Source organism: Pezoporus wallicus, unplaced genomic scaffold (assembly GCF_028554395.1).
Source record: "Pezoporus wallicus isolate ANWC-B61680 ecotype Strahan unplaced genomic scaffold, APGP_CSIRO_Pwel_v1 contig_11133, whole genome shotgun sequence".
In the NCBI taxonomy this organism is placed as follows: domain Eukaryota; kingdom Metazoa; phylum Chordata; class Aves; order Psittaciformes; family Psittacidae; genus Pezoporus; species Pezoporus wallicus.
In genome coordinates this window covers 2,372,400-2,384,628 of record NW_026636583.1, presented here as the reverse complement: position 1 = coordinate 2,384,628, position 12,229 = coordinate 2,372,400, and the positions used below count along the sequence as shown (strand labels likewise).

The window sequence follows — 12,229 nt, the reverse complement described above, 5'->3', positions numbered from 1 at the left end:
GAGTGACTGATGGCTTTATTGTAGTTAAGTAGGTGTCTGTCACATGGGAAAAGGGGCTGAAGCTGCAGATAAAAGTATGGAGTCCTCGGATCTATACTTTAAACTATTTCTAACTGACTTTGACAGGTAATCAATTCCAAAGACAAGCATTTACACTGTGGAGACTGAAGAGTTAGTTACCAATGGCTTTGCTTTTGTTTTGTCTGCAGGAGCATCAGTTTTAGAGCTGTGTGGAGGCTGTTACCACCTACATTAAAGTATTCAAGCCAGACACTAGGTAAGTCCTGTACTTTTTGATCTCTTGTAGCTACTCGTTGAAATGCAGAGTAAGACTGAGGAGACGAAGTGCAGGGTTTCCTGTAGGAATCTCTAATACCTCACGAAGCCATGCTTAAAACACCTCATTCTTCTTGATAATCCAGTCTTGAATGTGCCTTTCTCCTCTGCCCTTTGAAAATGTTGGTTTTTCACCCTCCTAAAACAGCAGTTTATGAGGCTGACTGAATGAATCCGGGACAGATGGACAGGATGCAGAGGCCATTGGTGCTATTTCATTGTTGTGATAAATCCGTATTTCCTAAAGTGCTTTCTGGCTTGGTGTTTTCATTGAGACTTTCCCTAGTGAACACTGGGGAGATGTGGTAGGATTCTTTTGGGAAATCAGTCTTTCTAAGGTTCATTTTACCACTGATGTATTTTAAAGGTTAATGCTGGCTCCCATAGATAACCTGTAGGGTTTCATCTGAGTCTTTTCAGCAAGGTGGTACCCATAATACTGACCTGGTCATGCTGAAACAGTTGCTTTTTCTGGCAAAGCTGACTAAGGGAGGATATTCTGGTACGCAGAGGGTTAAAAACTGTGCTGTTTAATCCAGGGGATTACCTTTCTTCAGAGAGAAACCTCTTCAGGGCATCCTGCTTGGGGAGAATGTGCAGCAGATGGCTTGTTGCTGCTGAATGCAACACTTTGTAAAGGCACAGGGCGATTTTCAGTGCTGTGAATTAGAACCACTTGTAAAAGCAGGAGGATAGATAATACCCTGGTTTGTGAGGTCCTCTGAACCTAAATGACTTGCACCTTTATTGTCTGGTTCACATTTGGAAAGGCAAAGGTTGCGTTCCATACTCCTCCCTTAAATCACAAGCTTCCCAGATGAATTCCTGTTACCACCTTGTCCTCTCCTCTCCTAAGGCCAAGGTGTCCATTTCATACCAGTCTTGAAAGATAAATGCAAGCACCCCTTGCACTGAGCTCCAGATACCCTGAGCTGTTCATACCAAAGTGATTAAAGATTGCAGTGGTGCCTTTGTTGTTGACAGGCAGCCTGCAGGTAATAGACACTGCCTGGCTCAAGTTGAATTCATTTCTATTAAACAAATTGACCCTCATTTAACAGTGGAGTTTGATTATTAAGCAGAACGTGGTGTATACCTGTGATCCGCAGCATCTGTGCGCATTGGATTCATGTTCATAGAGTCATAGAGTGGTTTTGAAAGCTCATCCAGCTCCAACTCCTGCCATGGGCAGGGACCCCTTCCACTAGAGCAGCTTGCTCCAAGCCCCATCCAACCTGGCCTTGAACGCTGCCAGGGATGGAGAATTTACCACTTCTTTGGCCAAACTGTGCCATTGCCTCAGCACCCTCACGGTAAAGAACTTCTTCCTTATATCTAACCTTATATCTGGTCTTGAGCACTGCCAGGGATGGAGCTGCAGACTTTTAAACAGCACAGATGTTCAAAATGCTCTTGATGCTCCAGTTTGAAGCAATACCTTCTTTGGAAGAAGTAAGTTAACATGTAGAATCCCAACCAGGATGCTTTTCCCCCTCCCGACTTCAGATTAATCCCACAGGTCCCTGGCAAAGTGCCGATAGACACACTCTGGATGCTGCCAATGGGTTACTGGTGGAATGGAGCTGCAAGGGAATTCCCCAGGAGGGCTGGAAGGCAGCAGTGTGGTGGGAGAGCAGGAGAGGCAGGGCAGCAGTCGGAGCAGGCCGGTGGGATTAGCCAGATTACCAGAGGGACGTCAGGATCGTCAGCCTTTGACCTCCCTTGGGCTGGAGGGGGCTGGGAGCCCATGCATGGGAACAGGAGGCTTGTTCCCGGTGTATTCCCAGATGTGGGATTTCTTTCCTGAAACATTTTTTTGCCTTTCACTGGCTCGGATGGTGCCCAAATAAATGAGTTGGTTGTGTTGTGTCTTGCAGCCCTCAGTAATTTCCCTCTTGTACAGAAAGATGCTGGGAGCTGAACAGGATCCTTGACAAGATTTTCTCTCCCTACCCACACATTCACTTTCCAGAATTGGGGTCTATTGTGAATTCTTGGCCTAAACATTAGAGTTTAGACCTATTTATAGCTTCCTTTTTAGGTAGCTTTTAATTCAGTTTACCAGGGCTGCCAGAGACTTCTGGAAGGAAATTAGATGAGAGTTTGCAGACCCAGTGTTGAGCTAATGTCAAGTTGAAGAGACCAGACGTGGAGGAGTAATTAACAGCAGGCTACAGGATGAAAAGGAAGTTGCAATGTCTCTATCCACATCCTTGCCATGTGGTGACACTTGCACTTGCACGATGGTACCATGAGTTGGAGGATGCAGGACTGTGGCTTTGTGAAGCATATCTGCACTGTGAGGTCACTCCAGGAGCCCTGCAGAACAAGATGGGGTATCCAGGAGTATTTCTTTCGGGTAGCTTTTAGAAGTTGACATTCTTAACTTTGTTATATAAAGTAAAGGGTTAAATTGGAAAAGTCCAGGGCTTTAAATATCTTTTTCAAAGGCTACATAATCTGGTGTAGGCTAACTGTAATGACATAATCCCAAAATAGCCGGTAGCCTCCTCTTCGATGCTCATCCTTGCAGCAGTTCTGCAGCTAAGGAACAGCAAGTGCTAATCCCCTCAGGATGTTAGAGGACATAACCATGCCTGCCCATGGCATGGCATGGGGGAGGCCTCTGGGGTCCTTCATAGTTGAATTTGGAGCAGGAGGTTAATCCATGCTCAGGAAGTGTGAGTTGAACTAGGATACATGTTAAACTTCAAGTTATGAGGCAGGAGGTCTCTCGAAGTGGGCAGGCATCCCTCTTTTGTAGTGGGATGCATAGGCCCAGTCAAATAGCCCTGACTAAAAGTTTCTGCTTGACCTGGTGGCAGGGAGGTTTGGTTTGATTTTCTTTTAATGCGAGAGAATTACCTGCAACTGAAAATGCAAACAAAATCACCCCATAGCAAACGTGGTGCAAAAAGGCAGCCTCATCGTAATAGCATCCTCTCTGTTGTTGTTTCTACATGTATTATCACAAATAAATTATCTTAATAGCAAGACTAAGAAAGAAGGTGAAGTAGCTTTAGGGATGTGTTACGCAGTACCCATCTGTAGCTATACTCAGCTGTGGATTTGGGGCTCTTGGAAAGAAGAGTTGAGTGCGTGCATCAGTGATTGCAGGGTACCTGGTGTTGGGCTGAAAATGTAATAGTTGTTTTCACTGATAATTCACTGAGTAACTTTTCAACTTCCGCGTAACGTTAAGAACCTTTTCCAAGCACATTTAAACCTTATAAAAGACGAATTTTCACACCCAAACTCTGTTTTTAGGGCTGATTTGATTCCTGAGGGCGGTGGTGTTCTTTGTTTAAGCATTTCTTAATCTTTGCTCTTTGGCAGGGACCAATTCTCTCTTCAGGGTAGCTCGAGATGGCAGACCAGCGGCAACGCTCGCTCTCTACCTCTGGAGAATCACTATACCACGTGCTGGGCTTGGACAAGAATGCCACTTCAGATGATATCAAGAAGTCATACAGGTAAAGCTGTGAGTTCTATAGCACAAATAGCTTTAAGTGTTCAACTGATGGCCTGTTCATGTCTAGGCTGGAGTTGGTTTATTTACACCTTTTGCAAGAAAACCATGGAAGAAACCCAGGTGAAAACATGGTTTCCTCTTGCAGAAATCAGAGTGAAACATGCCTAGGATTTGTAGAAGTGGTTAATGTTAAATTGTCACATCTTATCTCTAATAAGTGAAGTTCTCAGGCAGGCAGTATCATTCTGAAAGGTCTGTAGATGAAGTTGAACAGAGTTTTAAGACAGTGTGATCAGAGTTTAAGTCTTCATGTTATGTGCCTAGCTTACAGGGACTAAAGATGTGCAGTGCTGCCCTTTAGTCCATTACTTCCAACTCTGGCGCAGTGAGGTATAGATTAAAGATGTGAATAAGGATGAAAACTATCAGCAATGGGTATCAGCAGTGGCTTTTCTTCTAAAAATCCATTCAAATTTTCTTATTCTATGGGGAGGTACTACTTTAAAAGAGGATTTTGTCTTTATTTCTTTTCTTAGACACATGAAGTGGCTTGATCTTGACCAAACAAAACCAAACCAAAGTCCTGCAACATCTCCCTTTCCACATTCTCCCAAAACCTGCTTGGATGCAATTGCTTCCCTGCCTTAGGCATGAGCTGTGGTCTTGTGGGCTGTTTGACAAGTGGCAATGTAGTTAACATTACACTAGGGGTCAGCAGTAATCTGTACATGAGGATGTTCCTTTTCAGAGTGGTTTTCTTTTAGTCTTTAACATTCACCAAAACTTTTTCCCTTTCAAAGTTTTGTTTTAATCCTTATGGCAGCCACATGGTGAAGTCTGTGAAGAAACTGGGTCTTCAGAAACGGGCTCTGTCTTCCTAAACTGGAAGTTTGAATCAGTAATGGTCAAGCCTTAGCAACAGGAGAATTATTTTACCTTCCTGAGGGCAAAACTGCAAGTTTTCCCTTTAGGGGAGCAACCCAACTGCATCCTATGGTGAAACAAAGCTGGTTCATACCCATCTGAGCCTTCATCCAGTCTTGTTTCCTCCACTGCTTCATGACAAAAGGACTGACCACCCCTTGTTTTCACTCCACTCGAACATCCCTTGCTGGGCTGTGGGGTTTGTGTTCATGTCTTATCTATTGCAGCCTGATAGTAGCAAAGCCCTGTCCAGATTTATCTAACTTCCCCCTGCTGATAAAACCTGTGAGTGTTGAAGTCCTCACTGAGGCTATGCCAGGGCATTATTTACCCTGAGCAGCATCATTTACAGGCTGAGTGTTTCAAGTGTGCGCTCAGCTTATTGTTGGATGCTGTGATACCTTTCACACACATCCACATGTGTGCTTGCACACAGCCTTACTTCATGTTTGTCTGAACATCTCCCCACTGCAAAGCTGTGTAAAGCTCTGCAGGTTCTGCTGTGCTCCTCAGATATGGGACTTCAAGGGGGGGTTCTTTTTTTTTGTGGAGAACTGTTAGCATACAATTCAATGTCGTTTTCTACTTGGGAGCACACTTTTCTGTTGGTAAGGGGGTGTTTGCTCAGTTATATCTCCTGATTTCTATAAGTAGTCTGAGGCATTTCAGAACGAGCAAATTTATCAGTGTTGAATCTGATTCTTTTGTGCTAAATTTGGACACCTCTGGGGACTGTAAAGGGCTGTCAGTTGTAAGGGATCTGTCATGGTTAGGGGAGGGACCTTGTGATTTCCTGATAGCTTTAAACTCTGGAGCCGTTTCTATTCTAGCAAGCCTTGAACTGCAAAGTACTTTGTTCCTGCACAGGAATTGGTAAATTAACCACAAGCAATTGTCTTCTATTTTTGTGTCCAGGCACTGCAGATCACCTGTGGCAGCTTGCTTTTATTTAGCCTTTTGTACTATATCTTAGACTTATGCTCTCTTTTTGCTGTTGGCTTGGTCTTTGCTTTAGCAAGAGCAAAACTTACTGGTGGAAATTGCTGGAGCTGAGGGGTGAACCCCCCCCCCCAAAAGGACTCCTTTTCTTCAATGTCTCTTTATTCCATTGGATTTCTGAGGGCTGAATCCAACAGTCTGAAGTCAGTCCTGTGAACTAAGCTGGACACTGCTGCAGCCTTTTGTTGTTATCTAAGGAAGAATCCTCACAGATGAAGAAAACCAACTGGCACTTGAAAGTCTGCCCTGAGTGACAGGCTGTGGAACGAAATAAATAAATATCAGACCCCAGGACCCCAAATCCCAGTTTTTCATCTATAAAAAGAAATCTCTTTCTGTTTTCTGCAGGAAACTGGCGTTGAAATATCATCCTGATAAAAACCCTGATAACCCCGAGGCAGCAGAGAAGTTTAAAGAGATCAATAACGCACACGCCATCCTGACGGATGCCACCAAGCGGAACATCTATGATAAGTATGGGTCTCTGGGTCTCTATGTAGCAGAGCAGTTTGGTGAAGAAAATGTGAACACATACTTCGTGCTGTCCAGCTGGTGGGCAAAGGTAAGTGAGAGTGCAAAGGAAGTTGTTCTGGGTTGGCATTTAAAACTCTCATGCAGGAGGGTCTGTCAGAAGGGTGCTTACAGGCTTACTCAGGGGGTTCTGTGAACATATACCACTTCAGCTCCTCTCTGATTTGAGAGGCTGCAGGTTATTTGCTCACTTGCCCATCCCTCAGCAGCAGGAGTAGCACCAATATACCAAAACTATGCTTTAAGCTCAAGTTTCCTCATAAATGCACACAAAAATCTCTTTGAAAGCATTGTGTGCCTGGAGTAGATGTTACAGTTGTTGTAGAGATGCCTTCTAGGAGTCTTCTGCCAGTACTTGGCATTTCATTTGCTGGCTTCATTTCCTACCTCTTGCCAGCATTGTCTCCAGCTCGAGTCTGCTGCAGTAAGTTGCATCATCGTGCTGGTTTGCTATCTTTAAAGTGTTTTTTCGGTAGCATCTCACCTCCGTGTCCCACATTGAGTTACAGGGAGCTCTGCAGCTTTGCCTGCAGCCTTGGGCAGGTTGAAGACCCTGTGTAGGTACATCATGGCTTGTGCGTCAACTACCGAGTGTAAATCTTGCCCAGGGTCACTTATGCAAGCTACAATCTGTCCTAAGCTGTTGTACCTCTGGATTTTAATACAGATACACTTCTTAGCCCTATATCTTCTTCCAGATATAGCAGAATAGGCCATTTAAACCTAAATTATAGGAATTCAAGTAAGCCAGATGAGCAGTGTTCACCTTGGTGTAAAATGTTGAGAGCTGTGGCCAGTTTTGCACTTACTTTTGTATATATATATATTGTTGATGGAGTATAAAACTCTGGCTACGAAGTTCTGTCTCTACATGACTGAATTTGGTCTCTGGTTTCCATGTGAGTCTCACAGGCTTGGTGGTTGCAATGTTCTAGGCACAGGTTATGGATGTTTCTCTGTCTCCTGTCCTCTGCAGGCCTTGTTCGTGTTCTGCGGCCTCATCACAGGCTGCTATTGCTGTTGCTGTCTGTGCTGCTGCTGTAATTGTTGCTGCGGGAAGTGTAAACCTAAACCTCCTGAAGGTGAAGAGCAGGAATACTACGTCTCTCCAGAGGACTTGGAGGCACAGTTGCAGTCAGATGAAAGGGGTAGGTGAAACCGCTGCGAGACGTCAAACGGCCATTGGTGCTTATTGCACTGCTTGAGGAGCAGTGGTTGCTCAGTAGAGATCAGCACAGGCCTTGGATTGCAGGTGATTGTAGATGTAGGTTTTCTCCCCCTCTGCTCAGCTCTGGCGTGACTCCCCTCCCTAACAGAGGGGAGACTGAGATGAGCTCTGAGGCAGAAGCTCTTCCCTGTGAGGGTGCTGAGGTGCTGGCACAGGGTGCCCAGAGAAGCTGTGGCTGCCCCATCCCTGGCAGTGTTCAAGGCCAGGTTGGACACAGGGGCTTGGAGCAAGCTGCTCCAGTGGAAGGGGTCCCTGCCTGTGACAGGGGTCAGAGCTGGATGAGCTTTGAGGTCCCTTCCAACCCAAACCATTTTATGATGATCAGGGAGTACTCGTGGCACAAGAGTTACGTGCATAACCCTAACACCAGAGACAGAGGTGCTGAAAACTCAAAGGTCTTCACTGACGTGGTGGGGTCAGCTCCAGAGCAGGAGGTGACCAGCATTCCGCCACCTTCTCATGTTGCAAGAGTCACATCCCAGCCAGACTGGTGTGACTGTAAAAAGGGGCTTTTACCCCAAAGGATGAGGGTGGTGTCAAGGCAGCATTAACTGCGTCAGGAGTGAAGGAAGTGAGACTGCTACCCTGGTAATAGAGCTGATGTAGCTTATGAAGAGATAATGCTATTTCTGTCAAATTAAACTGATCATTAAAGCAATCGTGGAGTCTTGTGTATGCTCTGGTCATGTTTCTAAGGGGCATAGCTGAAGGGTGGGTGAAAATCAGCTGCTCTTACATGAACAGGGACATATAATAAGTTGTTTCACATGTAGACTCGAGTTGAATGGTATCCAAATTACCATCATGGTCCTAAAGGAGTGTAAAATTGTGTTATCAGCGTGTTGCAGGGAGATGTATCTTTCACTTACCAAAGCATAGTGATGCTGTTTTCATCCCCTTGGTGTGCTTAAACCTTTTGCCTTCACTTTGCAGAGGCCTCAGACGCACCTATTGTGATACAGCCAGCATCAGCCACAGAGACAACCCAGCTCACAGCTGACTCTCACCCCAGCTACCACACCGATGGATTTAATTAAGTTAAGGAAACCCTGTAATTAGAATGGATTAAAAAAAAAAGAAAATATATATATATATATATACATGGCCAACTCAACACTAGAATCATGAACATTAGAAGTAGAGAATGGGGAGGGGGAATAATTCTGCCACAGTAAGAAGGCAGCTTTCCAACCTGCCGACAAGATTTTGTAATCCCTTCAGCCTTTTGTCACCTTTCAGTGTCGTATCTGGATGACACGTGGAGTGCTGTAGCATGCAGTATTTAAAGCAGTTTAGCTACGGTCTTACTGGTTTCCTTTCTTTCTTTCTTTTTTCCTTTTTCCCCAGTTTTTTTTTTTATAGCATGTATGGAGTTACGTTAAATGTCTGTGGTGTAATGTATTGAGTTGTCACGATATAAGTGTGATGGAGACATTCTGCATTTTAAGCAGTGGTACTGGCCTGAAAGTGAGATTTAAGCAGAAGCCACCGCTCTTCTGTACAGCTGCGCTGTCGAAGACCTCTCAAAGCTCATGGTTTTCATTTGAGTGCAACAAGCCAATTCTTTTATTCCTCCTTCCATTCCTGCGTTGTTCCCTAAGCACGTTTACAAAGCCAAGCACCAAAACTTGCCAGTCCTGCAGAGCTGGAGCTCACTCTAATGCTGGTTCTCAGCTTAAATAAACCTACCTTGAAACATGAAAAGGGGAGAGTTTCCAGTCTGTGGCCCATACACTGATGAGCAGCTCTGTACGTGCGAGGCGGCCTCCAGTGACGGTGTACCCCCAAACTCCAGTTTGCCACAACCCCAACTGGGATCGGGCTCCTGGAGTGGCGGCGGTGGGACTTGCACCTCAAGCACAAGTCAGTTCTGCTTTGAGTTCAGTCTTTTGTTGGAATGCTGAAGACCAAATAGTGCAGCTTCTTCTGGAGTGCATGAGAATCTTAAAGCCAACTGGTGAACTGGTTTGCACTGAGTGAGATGCAGACAGTAGGTAACAGCTTAAATGTTTTAAAACATGGGGGGGGGGTTAGTGATTTGTCCTAAGAATTGGAGATTTTAAGCCAAATGGGACATTATGTGTCATTTTAAAGCTTTTATAACAACACCAGCCCTTTAATTTTCTCATGAGCACCTTGGTGGATCACTGAAATGGGTTTTTAAGCGCAAAACCACTTTGTGTTTGTATTGTATGATTTGCACATTGTCTCGTGTCTCCATTTGTTTACACAGTGTTCTTCTGTTCCTCAGAACAGCTATGGGGAAACCATTGAAAGGTTCCCTCTACCAGATGATGCTTGAATACTGCTCTAGAAACTGTGGGGTGTTGCGATTGAACCGCTAAGAGGGCGTTTGAGGCAGCTCCTGAATGGCTGGTCTGTTTCTGTTGTTCATAATCCTGCTTTGGATGAGGCAGAGTTGGGGTCTGGAACAGCTCCCAGAGAGCCTCCACTTGGCACGTGGAGTGGTTGATCCCAGCCTCTTCATTTCCATCTTCATGGGTTTATATCACAGTGTGTCTCCTGTCCTTTGTATCCTTCATCTCCCCTTCTCATTTTTCACCTCTGTTGAGAGTAGGAAAACCACCAGACAAGGAAGGGGATGTATTTTCACACCCTCTTTGCATGTTCTGAAGATGATGGAGCATGTAAAACCTGCCATGAGACCATGTTAAACACGGCTGGGTAGAAGAAAATGTTCTTCACAAGATGCTGAGTGAGGGATGCTTGCAGAATCAGGCTTTGCTGTAGCTGTTGGTACAAGCATATGTTTGTTGCCTGCACGTGAGCTTGTTGCATGCTTTTGATACCACATCAGGTCCCAGTGTTCAGAAGGAAATGTTACTTGGAAGATGCTTTCTCTGTCTGGAAAACTCCTTTAGAAAGGACAGTTGTGGCTGATGTGGTTTGAGGTCCTTATTTAATTCAAGTCTTTGTTTGACCCCTTGGAATGAAAAGTGATGTTGAGGCTTCAAAAACCTGGTGTCCCTTTGGCTGTCCTTGTTGATTCTGCCTGAGCCTGTTCTTGCTGTTGACTTGCACGCTGGAATATGCTTGAATATCTGCAGGCTTTGTCCCCTGAACACTCACTGGTTAAAATTGCCTTTATCTGTGCAAACTATGTGCTTGGTTAAAAAGAGATGAAGTGTTTGGGGGGGTTTTGCCTTTGTAAATGAGCACAGTTGCTCAGAGTGACTCGGTAGAGGCTGTTTTCCTGCCTGCTGTAGTTTGTTATGCCCCGTGGCCCCACAAAAGCCCCTTGTTCCCATTGTTGCTCCGCTGTGGTGCAGCCCCTGGTGCTGGGGGCTGGTTGTTGGTGTTCATTTGGAGTAATCCTGTTGTTTCTTAGCCCCTCTGAGCCACTTGCACTGTTCTGGAGAGGCTGGTGGGAGGTACAGTGGGACATCAGGACCGAAACACAGGCAGCAGATGAGGATTAGAGGCAACGTGTGTTTTGTACTGCTCTGGGAGGGATAAATCCAGGATAAATGCATTGGTTTAGTTCTTGGCTTAGCACAGCATGAGTCTGAGAGGCAGCTTTCCTGTCAGTTGTGTCTGTGGGTGAATGGTAAATGAGTCTGAGTGCTGATACATGCCAGAGTGATGGGAGACGCTCCAAGAGAAACTACTCTGAGATTCCAGTTACAGGGAATGATGGTTCTCAATGAATATTCATGGGGTTGAAACAGTTTTAAGTTTGCCCATGTTCATCTGTAATCTCTGAATTTAAGATTATTGTGTAGTAATGTAGTTCTTGAGTGATGCTAGAAAGCTCTTTAAAACAAAAATGATGTGTGAATGGGGTAATGCCCACTCTTCTGCTCTTGTAGGTGAGGTACAAGAGCATCCCGGGCTCTAACCTCAGCTGCACTTCAGAATGGCCAAGGTGAACCCTAGTAAATGCAAGGTTGTGATGGGAATGATGGTCGAAAGCCTGGTGCAGGAGCTCACCTGCAGTTCAGAGCTGGAGCAGATGGAGCATCCCCAGAGCTGCAGCATCCCGTGACCTAGCTTGCCTGCAGAATGTGTCCTCCCACCCGAACCTGAGCTCTGCTGATCTCTGCTCAGTGTTGCCACAACTAAACCTTGGGCTTTGATGCCTGGGTTGGGGTCTTTTTTGTTTCTCCAGGGTTGGATCGTGTGTTTTATATCGTGTTTTACGAGTCACCTGAGACCTGCGCTGCCGTAGCTCAGCCGCCTCCATCCAGCTCATGGAACCTCTTCAGCCCCAGTTTCCCAGTGCTTGTAGGAGTGAGCCTGATCTGGCGAGCTTCTGCTGGCTGGTGTTAAGGACCACTGATGTTATTCCCCAGCTGTGTTGTGTGAAGAGCCATCCATAGCTTAGGGTGAGCAGGAAAAGGGCCTGCCTCACTGCAGGGTGCTCAGGTGCCGCCCCTCCTGCTTCAGGAGGTGATGCTGGACCTGCTGTGCCATCCTCATCCTCACGTGTCCGCTTCACTTGAAGTGAATGAAGGGGCATTGCAGCCCTTAAACGCCAGTTTTGTTTAGTTAGTCATGTCTGTAGGAGATTCGGATGTATTTATCTGTATATAAATCCATGCCAAGCTCAGTGGCGTCCGTAGGGTGTAGATTCCACGCAGAGATGTGTTAGAGCCACGTCACCTTTTGAGTCTTCTTTTTAGTGGTCATATTTCTTTAAACTGCTTTAGATATTAGTGCTTCAAATGTGATGCTCTTTGAGGCTGGGGGAGCAGAGCCTGAGGACGAAGGCTCAGGGG

At 45.5% G+C, this 12,229-nt stretch overlaps 1 protein-coding gene across 1 annotated transcript; it reads left to right on the top strand.

The window, feature by feature from the left end:
• Positions 1-209: 209 nt before the first annotated feature.
• On the top strand, positions 210-9,194 carry DNAJC5 (DnaJ heat shock protein family (Hsp40) member C5). Its single transcript, XM_057400964.1, has 5 exons — positions 210-277; positions 3,673-3,809; positions 6,080-6,293; positions 7,239-7,410; positions 8,424-9,194. Exons 2-5 carry the CDS (start codon positions 3,703-3,705, stop codon positions 8,525-8,527), a joined length of 597 nt encoding a protein of 198 aa, XP_057256947.1. The 5' UTR covers positions 210-277; positions 3,673-3,702; the 3' UTR covers positions 8,528-9,194.
• The last annotated feature ends 3,035 nt before the right edge of the window (positions 9,195-12,229 follow it).

Bases quoted from the DNA above. Each gene is read 5' to 3' on its own strand.
- DNAJC5 (XM_057400964.1), top strand. From the start codon at position 3,703: ATGGCAGACCAGCGGCAACGCTCGCTCTCTACCTCTGGAGAATCACTA. The intron at 3,810-6,079 runs GTAAAGCTGTGA...TGTTTTCTGCAG, and splicing joins GATATCAAGAAGTCATACAG to GAAACTGGCGTTGAAATATC. The intron at 7,411-8,423 runs GTAGGTGAAACC...TTCACTTTGCAG, and splicing joins GTTGCAGTCAGATGAAAGGG to AGGCCTCAGACGCACCTATT.